The sequence below is a fragment of the Harpia harpyja genome, chromosome 7 (assembly GCF_026419915.1).
Source record: "Harpia harpyja isolate bHarHar1 chromosome 7, bHarHar1 primary haplotype, whole genome shotgun sequence".
Classification (NCBI taxonomy): Eukaryota; Metazoa; Chordata; class Aves; order Accipitriformes; family Accipitridae; genus Harpia; species Harpia harpyja.
This window is the reverse complement of record NC_068946.1, coordinates 26,322,572-26,338,782: the sequence shown is the minus strand read 5'-3', so window position 1 is coordinate 26,338,782 and position 16,211 is coordinate 26,322,572. Positions and strand designations below refer to the sequence as shown.

At 38.7% G+C, this 16,211-nt stretch overlaps 2 protein-coding genes across 6 annotated transcripts in view; one reads left to right on the top strand and one right to left on the bottom strand.

The window, feature by feature from the left end:
• Nucleotides 1-3,271, bottom strand: part of SGO2 (shugoshin 2) — a 17,167-nt gene extending 13,896 nt beyond the window's left edge. The window contains exons 1-3 of one of the 3 annotated variants that reach the window (XM_052791559.1): nucleotides 3,160-3,253; nucleotides 690-859; nucleotides 195-328 (exon numbers count right to left, since the gene is read on the bottom strand). In XM_052791559.1, the coding sequence (XP_052647519.1) occupies nucleotides 195-251 (57 nt within the window). In that variant the 5' untranslated portion in view covers nucleotides 252-328; nucleotides 690-859; nucleotides 3,160-3,253. Of the gene's footprint in view, nucleotides 1-194; nucleotides 860-3,159 lie in introns of all 3 variants that reach the window. The other 2 variants (XM_052791562.1, XM_052791561.1) reach the window with 2 other exon arrangements.
• Nucleotides 1-16,211, top strand: part of KCTD18 (potassium channel tetramerization domain containing 18) — a 17,539-nt gene extending 1,328 nt beyond the window's left edge. Inside the window, exons 1-8 of one of the 3 annotated variants that reach the window (XR_008235885.1) lie at nucleotides 3,715-3,828; nucleotides 4,693-4,890; nucleotides 6,131-6,342; nucleotides 7,249-7,442; nucleotides 8,581-8,675; nucleotides 9,141-9,243; nucleotides 9,811-10,869; nucleotides 12,456-16,211. Coding sequence is in view for 2 of the 3 variants with exons in the window: in XM_052791573.1 (XP_052647533.1) it covers nucleotides 4,734-4,890; nucleotides 6,131-6,342; nucleotides 7,249-7,442; nucleotides 8,581-8,675; nucleotides 9,141-9,243; nucleotides 9,811-10,345 (1,296 nt within the window). In the remaining variant the exon portion in view is untranslated. Of the gene's footprint in view, nucleotides 1-3,135; nucleotides 3,337-3,714; nucleotides 3,829-4,692; nucleotides 4,891-6,130; nucleotides 6,343-7,248; nucleotides 7,443-8,580; nucleotides 8,676-9,140; nucleotides 9,244-9,810 lie in introns of those variants that run through there. The other 2 variants (XM_052791573.1, XM_052791572.1) reach the window with 2 other exon arrangements.

Genomic DNA, 16,211 nt, shown 5'->3' with positions numbered 1-16,211 from the left:
TTCTCAGTGTGGCCCTGAAGCTGAATCCCCTTAAAAATACAGATTTGATCCAACACGCCTTATATACCTTTGGTACATTTCCCCTTACAAGGCAGCTTGGAAGTGACTATAGCCACTGTAAAACTCTGGCCAAATAAAAGAGCAAATAACCTTATGTAACTTAAAAAATAGAAAACCAACCAAATAAAACTTACCTCCTTACCCTTTCCAGAAGGCAGTGTTTTCCTCCAGATCCAATCATGAGTTTTCATTTCCTCCAGTTTTATAACAGTCCCAAGTCCTGACGGGGCAATCACCAATTTGCTTCCATTTAATGTTTATGTCACTACTGCGAGCAATAAATGTAAAAACATCAAGTACTGCGTTTCCACCTGTGGTCATACTTTCCTTTACGCTCCACTGAGGAACTCCCGCACTGTAATATTTCACATGTAAAAATCTCCAGTTAATTACCAGCCATTCAAAGTGGGGAAAAGCTTAAAGCACCGCCAAGTTTCACAGCCTATATATCTTAAATATAGATTAAGAGCAGAATTCTGTTTTTTGGTCATTTGGGATCCTATGACTGGTCTTTAAACTTAATAGAAATGAGAGGGAGTGAAGGAAAGACAAACAGACAAAGACAGATCTGTTGTAAAAGCCCTAACCATGTGGGAAGTGTTGTACTGAATTTGTATCTTACTAGATACCTGCAAATACATCTCTGAGAAAAATCTTTGTTGAGGAATTAATCCAGTAGGGTCTAGTAAAGCATGAGCTATGACTTAAGCACTTCTGGTAGGTAGATTACGTAGAACAGCTTCTCCCTCTGTGGATTCTCTGATGTCCAACAAGACTTGAGCTCATGCTATAGTTTTTCCTGAAATTACAGCATTAAGAACACATTTTCCTCTACTCACACCCTTTTCTGCACAAGCTTAATGAAATTTCATTTCTTAATGTCTCTTCCCCTTTGTCAAATTTGAGTGAAATTAGTAAATTGAAACACAAATATACAGAGGATGAGTGTGTAAGCCTGTGTTCCTTTGGAAACTAACGAAAAACAAAACAAAACAAGTCCCTGTGTTCATTTCCCAAGAACATGCAGCTCAAAAGGCAGCTTGCTTGTGCACGCTGATTATGCTGCATGCTTCTATACCACGTACATGCTGTACTAAGCTTTAACAGTAACAGTATTTCAAGTGGTTAAGTCTGAGGTCCAAAACTTACCTATGGCATTGTTTTTGCACTGAAACCACGTATGTTGTTTTGGTCTCCCAATGCAGAAATACATGAGGAACCTTGTTCAGACTTTTGAGGCAAAACCAAGCCAGCTTAAAGGAGAAAACGAGCATGGAAAGCTGCAACTTCATTAAGTGAATGTTTTAAGAGTGAGAAAGACTGGAAGTTATAACTTACAGCATACTGTAACATTTGACAATGGTGGCCACATTTAAGTTGCAATTGCTATGTATGAACTATGCCCAGTGAGTAAGGGACAACACACATTATATCCTTACTAAAGATACAGTTAAACCAGACACCATTATTCCACAAAAATATTGTACTTATTTTTTACTTATTTTATAGGAAGTACAACAACCATGAATTATCAGTCTGTACTGCATTCAGTGGCATGTTGTAACTTGTGTGCTTATTTAATTAATTAGATATTAAGCATTAAAGACCTGGCTTCTGGGTACCTTCTTAGACAAGAACCGTTCAGAGAGCACGAGAGCCATGGTGCTTGGCATGCCATTTCCCCTCTCTGCGGCAACTGTCGCATGCTTAGTTGCTAAGGAAAATGAAACATTTGAAGTATTTACTGTAGCTTTAACTGCCATTCTAATGCAAATCGGCATTAAGATAAAAAGAAGCAAGTTCTAAATAGTACGTGATCACTCAAAGTTACACAGTTGCGAAGGAATTTATTATCTCCCTACTAGCACCAGATGCAACGTGACTCAGGTGGCTTTTTCCTTTACTATCCTTCACTTGACTGAAGGGAAGTCTGAATTACAAGTCTATGGTCCTAAATAGTAACTGAAAACACAGTAGCCTATGAATATTTAGGTATTTTCAAAACCAAAATGTAGTAACAGACCAGGAGACAGCAAGCTACGCAGTTGGAACCGTGGCTGCTCTGTGATTATTTGTTACACCTCCTCTGATTTGACCCTTTAGCAAGTGAACTTGCAGTTTTAAATACCTTAAATATGGTAACAAAACACCTCCAAAGGGCAATGGCAAGTAAAAGCCCAGGATGATACAAGATGAAAATCAATAGGAATTGTAGATATAACTGAGTTAATTTGCTAAGGTAAATACAGAGAAACTATTTAAATACAATATGGGCACATTTCTTACATGTGACATGTACAGTTAAATAACTGGATTTTTACTGGACTTCAGATAGCAATTAAAATATAGTTAAAATTTGGGATTTAGTTCTCTTACTATATTTTCTAAACAAATAATCAGCTTATAACTTGAGAAAGTTTGCATAAACCTAGATTTTGGCCCTGTTAACTTTTGCACACAACTACTAGTTATTTGGCAGTTGTATCCATAGGGATAGGTTCTTACTGTATGTTACGGCAAAAAAGAAATTCTTCATTTGCCTACAAAAGTGGGAACTAGACATTCAAACTTTTTTTTAAAAATACATCTGCATCTTAGAACCATTTTTCATATGTATGGAGATTTTTCATAATGACACTGAGACAGAAGCACAATGAGAATCTAATTTTTTCACCTTTCCATTGTTTATGCATGCATTTTGGTGAGCATCTATACGTCAGACATAAGCAATTCCTTTTAATAGGACACTGCTTCTGCAAGTCTTTGTGAAATGGCTTTATAAGGGTAAAGCACCTTGCCTGCATTCATACATGCTATTTTAATGCTTTAATAGTTGGCGCCAAAAAATGCATACAAGCCCTCCCCCCCCAATATTTCACAGGCAAGCAACAGGAAAGCAAATTAAAAGCTATGATGCCTGCATTCATATATATTAGCTAAAACTAAATAGACTGCTGCTGGCACATAAACTAGTGAGTTGGTCTGCTCAAAGGGACAGGCAGTCACGTCAAAGTAGGCCAGAAAACACCGGCTCACCCGAGGCTAAGTTTTTGCTGCCTTTGCCCCTCATTTTAGCCAAACCAGACTCAGAGCACGTACCAGCATCACATCACCCTGCGAAAGCACCTGTCTCAGTGCTGCGACTCAGGACGTGCAGCCGCAGGAGAAACCAGCGCCCATCGCTCGGGCTTCCACCTTGGGCTGAAGCTGCTGCCCTGGCCCGGGCTGACGAGAATGGTTCCGAGGCCACCGCGAAGTAAAACGGGAGCACTGCAGGTTAGAAGAATAGCTCAAGCTGCGATATTATCGAGCCTACAGAAAAAGCAATTGAATAAACCAACTTTGAGTAAACACTTACTTGTAATTAAAAAAACCCCCAACATTATCAGGGAAGGTTTCTGCCTTACAGAGCAGTCGAGTTTACGTGGGTCACCCTCACTTCAGAGGCCGCAGACACAAAAGCCGTGCCTGAGGAACGCCTGCCGGGCAAAGCGGGGGAGGCAGGGGCAGCGGAGCCATGGGCTGACCCGCCATACCCGCGGGTAGGGAAGCCCGGGCGGGCAGCGGTGCCCCCGGGCATAGCGATGGCGCCGCGGGCACCCCGCGCCGCACGGGCAGACAGGCTGCCCTTCTCCTCTCCTCGCTCGGCTACGGCCCGGCCCTTCCTGCCGCCCGGCCGCCATTTTGCAGAGCCGGGGCGGCCCCTCAGGCGGCCCTACTAGCTGCAGGCCTGGCGAGGCGGCCTTGCCGCGGGAGGCGGCGGCGCAGGTAATGCGGGATGGCGGCCGCCGCCGCCCCGCGGCGGGACCCCCTGCCCGCCGGCGGCGCCGGGCGGGGAGCTGAGCCGCCTTCCCCGGCTGGCTCCCGAGGGGCGGGGGTGGGCTTCCCCCTTTTTTGGCGGAGCAGCGCCCCACGAAAGGCAGGGAGCGCCCCGGCCTGCTGCGGGGGCGGCTGCCTAGCTGGCTCCCCAGCGGGCTGCGAGTTCATCAGTTAATTTTGGTGAAATACTAGCAGGTGCCGGGGCGAAAGGCGCGTAGTGGGCATTAGTACCTCTCAAAGGGCATGCTCTAAAAAAACCCCAACCTTTTGAAGATTTTCTTCTGCTTCTCGCGCCAATTTTTTTTCTGCCCAGACAGGCCTCTCCCCCCCCATCCCCTGCAGGGAGCTCGAGGCAGGCACAAGACTATTTATTGGCAGTGTGGCATTAATGACATGCAAACTTCAACAACGACTTAAAGCAGCCCTAATTGAAGATCGGATTTTAAAGAAGCCAAGGTGTTATTAGTACAAAATTACTGCATTTTTAGTGCTGTGAACTATACTCAAAGCAAGATTTCCCAGAAGGTCCTTCCAGTGCTCTGCTCACACGTACTGACCACAAAATGCTGCTTATCTACTTGTCTCAAAAAAGTAGCCTCTGTGTTCCCTAGCAAAGTAGAATGCCATAGTTTTTTATAGTAAAGGAGTAGAATATTTGGCTATTTGCACTAATACGTTTTCAGAACTGTTTTCAAAGCTGATTTACTGTATCTTGTAACAAACATAAGCATTAGCTCAGCTCTTACATGTCTTGTATGTAAGATGTTCAGTCTTAACTGGCATTAGATTTACTTTTGTTTGTATCTGTTACAGGTTTGAATAGCTCATAATTAACATCATCATTTGCAAATGCAATGGAAGAGGGCAAGATTGAAGACGTCCAGGGTTTTCTACGACTTAATGTGCGAGGATGTTTATACACAGCCAGGCGTGAGTCTTTATGCCGCTTTAAGGATTCAATGCTAGCTTCTATGTTTAGTGGACGCTTTCCTCTAAAAGTGGATGAATCAGGTAAATATGTTCAAACTGTAAATATGACATTCTGATCAGGGAGCTCTGTGGCAAATACATGCTTTTATATATATTTATGCATTTTATAGTATATCTCTTTTCCCAGTCTGCTGAGCATCAGTGGGCTTCTTTAATTGCAGGACGTAAACCAATTATGCATGCATGACTTTATACTTGTGAGAAATTAATCTGAATTCCACAAGACTACTCATGTTTGCAAACATACATGTTAGTATAGTGCTTAGCCCTGCCTTCTCCCAGTCCCAATTGTAGCTTTGGAATGTAATTCTTCAGTATGAATGTGAAAATAGATAAAAATGAAGTTGGCAGAGTATTTGGCATTTAACTTCGATCCTCTTTATGACCCCCTATATTCTCCAGAGGCATCTCTCTCTGTTCATTACATAAGGAGATTTGGGTCTAATCTTTGTTTCAGAATACTTCGTTACCCAGTAAATACTGCATTTTTCACCACCATGGCTTGATATGAAAGTTTGACTAAAACTATTCATGGGTCAAATTTCACACTTGTTTGTGACTTGGAAATTCTGCCAAAGTATGTCCAGTTTAAAGATATGATGGATGATTACTTGTTGTACACTTTTGACTGTTTAAAACATCTGAAATGTTTAACACTTTTACGGGCAAGACTTTGCTGCCATCTTTCAGGTGCAGTGAACAGCCTATTGTATACAGCTGTGTATAGTTTGGTCAGTTTCTGTAGCAGTCCTTGAGCCCAACAGGCAAAGGAGAGAAAAAATACTGTAAAACTTGAGCAATATTCAGGGAAGGTTAGACTAGATGTATACTGGAGCTGATGCTACTTTTAACTCTTTTAAATTGCCTAGATCCAAAATTGAAAAAATCTCTGCAATAGCAAGAAAAGATTTATCTGCAGTTAGAATTAGAAATGCATCTAGAATTAGATTCTAGCATTTTAAGTGGAGTGCAATAAAGCTGAGATTGTGTGTTGGCATTGTCCTATGCAGATTAGTGATTTCACTGAAACTCCAAAGAAATGTTTACTGCACTAAGAATTTTATCTTCAAATAACAAATATTCCAGGGAAACAAAATAGTAGTTTTGAAAGAACAGAGAAAGTGTACTTACTCCTCCTAAGTAAGTAAAACTAGTAAAGAAGTTTTATATAAAGGTTTTACTTAATGATTTGGTAGAATGTGACAAGTCTGTCTTCGCTTGCTGGAAGCAGTATTTTAAATAATTTTATTTATGTTTTCAGGAGCATGTCTAATTGATCGAGATGGAAGCCTGTTTAAATATCTTTTGGATTATCTTCATGGAGAAGTTCGGATTCCTGAAGATGAACAAATTCGAATTGCACTGCAGGAGGAAGCAGACTATTTTGGCATCCCTTATCCATACAGTCTGTCTGACCATTTAGCTAATGAAATGGAGACGTATTCTTTAAGGTCAAATATAGAGCTTAAAAAGGTCTTGACATTTCTTACATTTTTAAAGATGTACTCTCTAATGCACACCATTCATTAGCATCAGATACTGAAACTACAGTGTATGCAAGTTAGCCCTTTTTAGTCACCATGTTAAATCACCAGTAAATTCAGAGTTTTAGGTTAAGAAATCCTAGAGCTGATAATGCAGTCATAGTAGTTCAGGACATTGGCTTTTCCCATCATTGCAATAGAGCAACAGTTTAAATTTGACTCTGTTTTACATGCAAGCCTGCTGTAAAACTTGCATGCTAGGAATGACATTGTTTAGTTCCCTATTTGGCTTCAAATTTTGCTTGAGATTAGATTTGATCCTTTCAAGATGTTTGTTTTTTTTTTTTAATTTTACAAATTCATCCTAAAACTTGAAAGATAAAATGTGCTTTGCCATTTTTTTAGAACAAGAAAGAAGAAAAGAAAATTAATATATTATTTTAAATCCCAAGGTTTGTCTATTTTTGAGTACTGTAAATTAAAAACTAATTCTAATTAACTGATTGGAAATTAACTCATATTACCAGGTATGGCTGTGTTAGTCCTGACAGTCATCTATGTTCTCGTAGTAAGATATTGTTCTATTCTCCCTTATTAATTTCCTTTTGAAAAGCATAAAACATTTCCAGGCCTTTCAGTTTCTCTTCATGTTAGGGATTTGCCATGCCTTTAAGTATTTCTGTTGCCTTTCCGTGAATTTCTCCTAGTTTTACAATATTCTCTGTTAACATCAGATAAGAAATACTGCACGCATTATTCTAGATAAACTATACCCTTGATTTACTTGAAAGAGCTCACCAGTACAGTTAAGGAAACTTAAATATGAAAGCTTATTCAACTAAAAATACTGTATTCTTATTAATATTCTGTATTTTGTGTTTTATGTTTTTTCCAGGCTTTGTTAGATTTCTGTGATTCTTATGATTTAGTTTGTACCAAGCCTACAGTTTGGGTCCTGCACTATCTGAACACTTCTGGAGCAAGCTGTGAAAGTAAAATTATTGGTGTGTATGCCACAAGAGCTGATGGGACTGATGCAATTAATAAGGAGCTAGGAACGAAAATTCATAGTAAAAGCATTTACAAAAGGTAAGACGACTGTCAAACACATGAAAGCACTATGAAGTGAGAATGAACACTCACATATTATAATAATAGCTGAATGTTATTATATGTAGCATAATATAGCATTATTGTACTATAAATCTGTGGAAGGGTTCAGATTCTTTCCAGCTTTGAAAACAGCTGGCTGATACAATGGTCACATTAAACAAACAAACAAAAAGATAAAAACTAAGCACAGACTACAAGAATTTGAGAGAGTCCACAAAAGGTGGCTAGCATGCAGTTGCTGTAAGTTCTCATTATGTTTTACTTACTTGCTATTTTTAAAATACCTCAACCGTTTAAAATTACTTCCTAATTTAGGACGATATTCACCCTAAATACAGTGAATGAATCCCCATCCAGAAAAAGTTCCAGAAATATTCACAAATTTGGTTGTGATTAATGGAATTGTATTTTGCAGACAGTGGAAAGAAATACTTAACACCGAAAAGAACTGAAGATGACAGGAAATGGTTTTAATTCCTTAAAGGACATGTACATCTCTACTACACTATTAATGTATTTTTATGACAGTAATTGTAAGTTATTGGTAGACCTGTACTTCTAAGTATCTGGAAGCAATTTGTCTTTCTCTTGGTCCCACAGTACAGTGTCAGATGTGTACTTCACTGTGTACTTTTTGAAACAGGATTAAAGTAGAGCTTTTGATGTTTCATTGTCTTTATAATTGAGATGCTTATTTTCCTAAATTTAGGCTGGTAACATTAATATTTATTCCAAGAGTATTTGGACACATAGTATCAGGTATCTGTCCTCCTACTGTGTTGTCCCTTTGAATAAATGATTGAGGTTTAGAAGAATAATTTTACACCATTAATTCTCTAATTATTTTATGAACATCTATTCTTTCATGAATAACCATTTTTAGCAATAGGTGTTCACAGGCATGCAGATCATAGGAGGATGGCTATTTAGAACCTTTTATGCAAATGAAAATAAAATTTAATTAACATTTTCCTTTCTACTTTACAAAACATTTAATAGTAAATCTTTAGAGTTAGGATTTAGTAAAAAGAATGATACATTTCATCAGTGTTACATTTTTAAGGGCTTAGCTAGATTTACCACATAACTGTTACCTTTAAAACAATATTTCTAGAGAAGCTGGAAATAACGTCCAATACATCTGGAGCTATTACTCAGTAGCTGAGTTGAAAAAGATGATGGATGCTTTTGATGCCTGGGAAGGGAGAGGTAAAGTATTAATATTTTTTCTTTTATTTCAGTAGTACTACTTTTTTTTACAGAAAAATAAGAAAAATATTTGCCAGTTAACTGTAATAAAAACTCTGCATACATTTTCACTCCTTCAGTAAGTAACGTGTTGTAAAATATCCCATAGTAGTGGCTATTTGGAAAAAAAAACAAACCACAAAACCCCCGAGTCTTAAGGGATGTTCCAAGAAGGTGACACGAGTTGACATGAATGAATAGATGTAGTGAGAGCCACCACATGCAAGGGGTGATAGTCTGTTAGCATTGGGCACTCTGGTGGAAGCCCTAGAAGCACGTTGGCTGTAAGCAGCGTTCATGTCAGCATAGTTTCAAAGCTGAAATTCTACATAATAAAATACACGCATTCATTTAGTCAGGTGTACATACACATAACATTGACTATGTTCTCTCAGCTCATCAATACAATGTCCCTTTGAAATGCAGGTGTCAGCTATTGGAGAGTGCCTCAGGAGCTGATTGAATGTTGGACTCTTGAAGAACGCCCTTTGAAAGGCAGTTTGCATCGTATGCCTCCAGTTCATAAAAGGTATGCTGATTTGCATAGGAGGCTTAAAATAAAGCAGAAATACAGCACACACTTTGTTTTTTAAATTCAGGTTCTTTGAACAGCTATGAATGTTGAGTTTTGTCTGTTTTTATTATTTACATTTTTATAAAATGTCTTATAATCAGAGAGCTTAATTGCAGGACTGACCTTGCTAGAAACAAATTACCTTTTTTAGGCTGCTGAAACTCTATTCTACTTCTTCAGCCTTTAAAACATCACATTAGAGTGGGAAGGAGTAACTTCAAAAAGTAGAGCACAGTATTAATTAAATGGACTGCTAAAAAAGAAATTTAACTGAAAACTTTAAAAGGTTAACTGATTTTCACGAGATGCCTTCTTTTTTTAGAAGAAATTTCTAGAATTTCTTCTTTTCAGTTTTACATCAATACTTCTGACTACACATCCGTTCTCAATACATTACCTAGAAGCAGCCTTTGCAGGTGCTGATCTGAGCCACCCTACAGCCACTTTGCTGCTAGATAGAGGAGGATCCTGCTGACCTATGTACATACTTAGTTTCTTTAATTGAAGTTCTTTGTTTTACAGACGATTAATCGACTTTCCTGAGGAGGAAGACTATTTACCGAGTAAAGTGGGTCCCAAGCCAATTAGATTCGCAGGTCCCTCAACAAGTACCCATATCAAAGTCAAGAATTCAGCTGCATTAAAGGTAGCTGCTTGCAATGCTTCACATTCTGCAGTGACTCTTAAACGACCCAGTAGTGAAAGTTTGACACTGCACAAAGTAGCTTCTGAAACTGTATCCACAACATGCGCATCGGTCCCCAGCAATTCCCAGGCGCCCTGTGGAAGGCAGAGTGCTGACAATGGGACCCCATGTCAAATGATGTTCAAGATTGCAGGGTCTAGGAAGCCTGCAAGCAACCGTGTAGTAAAGCTGAAGCGAACTCCTCTTTTTCTTGTGACACCATCTCAGCCATCTTCTTCTGTATCTAGTCAAACAAGTGAACAGGATGGTGCTGCTGTTGAAATTCCTACTACTTCTATGGTACTAAACAAGAAAGAACCAGCTGTAATAGCAGAGGGTATTAAGCTTAAGAATGATAAAGCGGATGGATAATGTTTGACTCAGCCTGATAGACTGGATAGCTTTACATTAGCTGGTTAAAGAAGAGATCATAATCTCATGTGGTCATTTATTCAAAGATTTGGTAGAAAATGATTATGAAAAAGTTCCTAAAGAGCATAGGGAGAAATTGTTTTAAGTGAGCACTGAAGTGCTCTAAATATTCTTAGATGTTGGGAAGGGAGGAAGAAAAATGGATTAAAAAAATCCCCTCAAACACAGAGCATGTGCAGTCTAATGTTACAGTATGTCATATTTGTATTTCTGTCAGGGTGTACTAGTACAACTGACCTTTTTAAAGGAAGTACTTGCACAGCATAAAAGACAACCTCTTTATCAACTTTAACTACAGTTAACGTTAACTAGAGTTAATTTCCTTATTTTGTATCTTTAAAGTGGGGGAAAATAGATAACAATAAGTAGCTTTTATTAGATACAAGTTTGCCCCAAGTGCGCAACATACTGAGTATTGTGAAGATTACGCAAGTTGAATGCACTTACTGGTACTTCTGGTGAGGGTAAGTCACCATTTTGTTATTAACAGCAATGAAAGGGACTGGCTTTGCTTGTATGCAGTGAGAAAATTCAGAGCAACAGGAAGGGAAGAAGCATGCCTAGGGAGTAACAAGGCAGTTTTTTCCATAGACCTGAGACATACACGTACCACTTTCCTAACATGGTGTGATTTGCCACTGGGGTGAGGCTGCTGCAGGCAGCTGGTGGAGCCTTGGCATTTTGTATCGCACCATTGTGGGGAGTGTTTTCTGCAGCTGCAGGGAACCTCACAGGCCTGAGTTACAGCTGGCCTTCCTGTGTCCTTCTGCATGTCCTTTCAAACGTGGAGGGGACACCCTCAACTTCTGTGCAGCAAAGCAGTGTTAACAGAGGTGCCCTGGTTTGAAGATAAAAGAACTGCTCCTTCCCCCAGAGCAGGATAGAGACCTTCTTGTACCAGGGTAAATTTTGAATAATGATACCAAAGTGTACAGCTGCTGTATATTTCTATCAGCAGAGGAAAGCTGGATTTGCCTCACTGATTTTAAAAAGCCCTTTTAGTTGTTTAAATCAGTGAACGAAACCTGGCTTTGTCTTGTGCTCTTGCTTGCTTACAGTTGGGTGCTGGGTTTTTTTGTTGGTTTTGCTACTGCTTTTGCTTTTCCAGCACAGTAAATACAGCTGGCCCTAAGCGTTGAGAAGTTCTATCACATTGCCAAAATGCAATGTTCTTAAAATTCCTGAGACTATTAGAATTACAGAAGGGTTCTTGAAATGTTTAATTTTCTAGGTCATTTAGAAGTGATCACATTTTCAGGCTTTTCTCCTAACCACAAGGACTTGAAACATGATTTGCACAAGTAAAAAAATACCAAACTTTCACGTACTAATATTTTTAAGGAGACACTTTGCCATGAACAGTAGTCACTGTAAAGGTGTGCAGTACTGTAATTTTCTGCTATTGGTGTGTATACTGAAGACCAGCTTACCTTTAGAATCTTTAAGCTAGTGGTTTTTCTTAAAAAATAAACCTGAAAAGGAACAATCCCAAGGCTCTTCCTATCCCAACAAAAAAAGTTTCACTGAGCAAAGAACAAGGCAAAAATTATGGAAAGATACTAACATAATGTTATCTCCTATTCTTTGAGCATGTAATTGATCATTGACACTAAGTTTGTGAAATTAGTTTTTCATAATAATCAGACTGAAAAACAGTTCTTAATACTTCTCTTCTGTGTGACTTCTGCTTCACTATTTATTGAATAGCTGAGCGCTTTACCACGCACCTTTAAATCTTTTTACAATGCTTCCTAAAGCACATTTCCTTCCTCTTCAACTTCTAATGAATTTAGAATGCTTCTATAAACATAGAATCATTTAGGTTGGAAAAGACCCTTAAGATCATTGAGTCCAACCAGCACTAAAGCTCACAAAAAGTATGTTATTTTGCATGTGTACAAGAAAAAAGCTTTGAGAATAGTCCTGCGGGACCTTCTGAGTTTGCACTAGCTCAGTGGTTACTTAATTATTCTGGTAGCACTGTATTTTTTGAGTAATGTTCATGTCTTTTGCATTACAGTAGCTTTAATGAGTCTTCTCTTTGTCCTAGACATACTGGCTTGTGGTTAAAAGGAAAAAAAAAAAACCCAGCCAAAAAAGAACTCCCTTGAATTTCAGTAGATGAAACAGGAAAGTGGCTGTGGTGGAAACGCAGAGCAAGATTAATTATTTTTTGAAGGACTTGATTTTATTTATTTATTTTTAATTGGATGAGGTGCAAACATCCATGGCCTTATAACTTATCTGAGTAGGCACTTCCCGTGTGCTTTTCTATACCTGTGAATCTTGCCGTTTCTCTTAACTGATGGACTGATACTAAACAGTTTTACAATAGCCGAATAGTGTTAACCTTCATGGTGACTTTCACTATAAAAATAGCTTTGCCCTTATCTACGCAAAGCCTTTTAAAATGTGGAAGTAAAATAGAATTTCATGTTCTCTCTGGGAGGCCAGTAGCTGAAAACAAATGAAACTTGCCAGTCCAAGGACAAGTTATCCCTTAACCTGGCTAACAGACTGTGTTTTTTGAGGCCCGGAACAAGGAGTAGAAACTCTGCAAGTCTGAGTTTCCTGCAGGTTGAAACTTCCTCAAAACTCTGTGTTCCCAAGTTTCTTGAAAAGTCTGCAGTTTTCTTAACATTTCACTTGTCTAACTCAATTAATGAAGTACCAGCTGGTACTGTGTTTGCACTGATAAACTGTTGCTACACCATATGTACGTACTGGATAGTTTGGGGAAACTACTAAAAGTGAACTACAGTTTTATAGCTGGGATGAGATGCATTGTCAAGTGGTGTGACAATGGTTTACTTTGAATCTTTGTAAAACAATTCATTATAGAAGAGACCATGTTCAGAAAGTTACTCCAATTTAGTAATCTGCTGATTACTAGTATCTAATAGCTGCACTCTAAAGGCTGACATATGTATTGCCAGTGTAGTTTGATGCATTAAATTTTTTCTCACAAATGCTGTCAATTTTCCAATGAGTCGTTTAGTTCTCACTTTCACACTACTCTCTTTCCAAACCATCAATGATACGGCATCATACGGGTTAAGGAGACAATACAATTCCAAGTGAAATTTCTAGAAAATTACTCCTCTGTGATTACACATGGGCTTGTGATGCAGAGGGCCCATTATCCCCAAGATGTGATTCAAATAGCTATAATTCTATCTGTATGCTTCAGAGCATGGAGAACTCATTTGTACTTGATGTAAGCAAGCAGACATTATTTCACGATAGGCTCATGTTACCACTGATCCTCAGGGGGAGTTTTTGTCAGACTTGGTTTTAGCTGAAGAGCCATGGAAATACCAAAGCTACCTCTTTTTTTCTTTCAAACTGTTCCAGTTACTTCCCTACCAGCTCTTCCAGAGCAGAAAAGTACTCTTTTAAACTGGCTTACATTAAATTGCTTAGATAATAAACATTACGTAGTTCAAATCTGACTATAGCTAAAAAGAAATATTAACATTACCCAGGAGTAAACAGATTTCATCTACTTGGTTCTTCCCAATCCATGAAGGACAAATTCTCACCTGATAAAAACAGGAGGCCAGTTGTGCCATCAAAAACTTGGGAGTGAAGCTGCCTGTCCCTTAGCTGCAGTTATAAACGCAAAGTGTGGTTATAAGTAAAACTCTGTAAATACTCTGCTGTATTAAAGCCCCACAAAAATCTAGATTCATTTTGGGCAACAGCTTTTAATGAAAGATGTTAAGCAGTAGAAACAGGTAAGGCTGATGTTACAGACCTCTGCTGCCTTCTGAGCTTTTTGAGCATCTATTCTTACAGAATATTCTTCTTGCAAAAAAATCTGGCTGTTTATACCAGAATTGATTGCTCTTGGCTGAAAATTACTTTGCAAATTCATGGGGTCAAGTGATCAGCTGTGTAGCATGCCCAGAGTTTGCATCAAGGATTTGGCCCTTTTCAAAGTTGCCTCTTTTCTTTATAGATACCTTTTCACTCATTCTAGTCTCTGGTACAACATACATGAGCATTTTAGAACAGTTTGGTTTAGTAGTTTGCCATAATAAAATAGCTGTATCGTCTCAAATTCCTGGCAAATTTCTATTATATGCTCACAAGGGTAGTTGGCAGTGGTACTGGAACTTGAGACCTCTGATCCCGTGGTGCCCCTGCTGTAGTCACAAGTATATGAACAGGAAGAATGTAGCTGATTTATAAAATCTTGATGCAGCCCAGTCACTACACGGGGAAGCAGACTCACAGTAAGAATGGCCATTCATACAAACTCAGACCAGGTGTTCCCCTACAACAGCAGGGTCCAGGAAAGCACTACAAGATCAATGTTTCCCTTCCAGAATTATTAGTGTCTGCTTCAGGGTGACATTTTCAAACACATGAAGTGATTTTTTTTTTTTTTAACCTTTTTTTCCAAACATGCCTAAATAGTATAAGTTTTCCAAATAGCTTGGCTGTGTTAAGTTACCTTCTCTTTTTAGTTTTCCAACTGCGTATTTGGTCCTTTATCTTGCTGTGTTTAATCTTACACAGAAGATAAATAGATCCAACCTGCTTTAAAATATTGCCCTTCAAGGTGTTTTTCCACTTTTGAAATAGTGTACAAAATGCAGTGGGAATCCCATGTTTGTGTTTGAGTGGTGCCAAACAGCTGTATCTGCTTCGCAAATTGAGGGCACTTTTTTAAAAAAAGACGTCTGGCCTGAAAGTCAAGCCTTGTCCTGCCCTTAATTCCCTCACTGCTGTACAAATCCCTTATATTAAAAGGAGTCTCACATGTGGCTAGCTCTGTAATTAGAAGATATAAAAAGAGTTCTGTTGAAGATGGGCCCAAGAGCATCCAATTAATTACAAGTATTGTGAACAGTAAAACACTCCTAGAAATGGGCAGATAGAACTCCAAGCATACAGAGACACAAGAAATGAAAGATGAAGAGATACTGTTCTGACACAGCTACACTTCAGAGCACAGCCACGTAATATAGTTAAAACCTGTATTGCAATACTAAACCACACTCAGTGTGCTAAGACTGCAGCGTTCCCAGGACCAGCCCACTCCCCAGCCCAACCAAATCCATTTTGCATCTCTCACCAAAGAAAATGTTTGCATCACAGCCTGAAGAGAAGTGCCGTCTCTCACCTGTCAGTCCTGGGTCTGTCACATACTGAGTCTCCAGTACATCAAAGGTTAGCTGGTACTGAAGAGCGCAAGGTGGTCCTGTTGTGCTGAGTTATGACTTACGTTACAGATTTTATTTATTTGCAGAAGCCTGCGTGTGAGAAGCTGATTTACGGAATAAAGTAACTTTAAATAATCCTGTCAAGTGGAGAAGCTATAAGGAAGGGGTAAACATCATTATAGATAAGTTAGATTTTCTTTTTTTTTTCAGGAGGGGTTACAAGAGACATAAATAAATTTCACAAATTACGTAAGGACAATATAATAAGATTCCTGTGTAATATCTGCATGGAAATTGCAATTACATCTCTTATGGTGAGGTTACAGGTCAAACTGTAAGGCAGCAGATAAATTTTGAAAAGCTACCTATCTGATGGGTGTGCACAACACAGATTCTGGAATTTCAGTTCCGTTTACTCAAAACATTCAGCTTAAAAGCATGACAGGTAATCAACTAGGATAGAAGCAGTGCTTGCAATGCTAAGAAAGCCAGTGTTTACCTATGCATGTTTATTTTTCTTTCACCACTCTTCCAGATGAAGATGAGTTATTTGCCTCTTAGAATCTGGTTTTACCAATATTCACATGTGGAAAACTGTATACAGATATCAAGAGAAATAAAAATAATCAAAATCA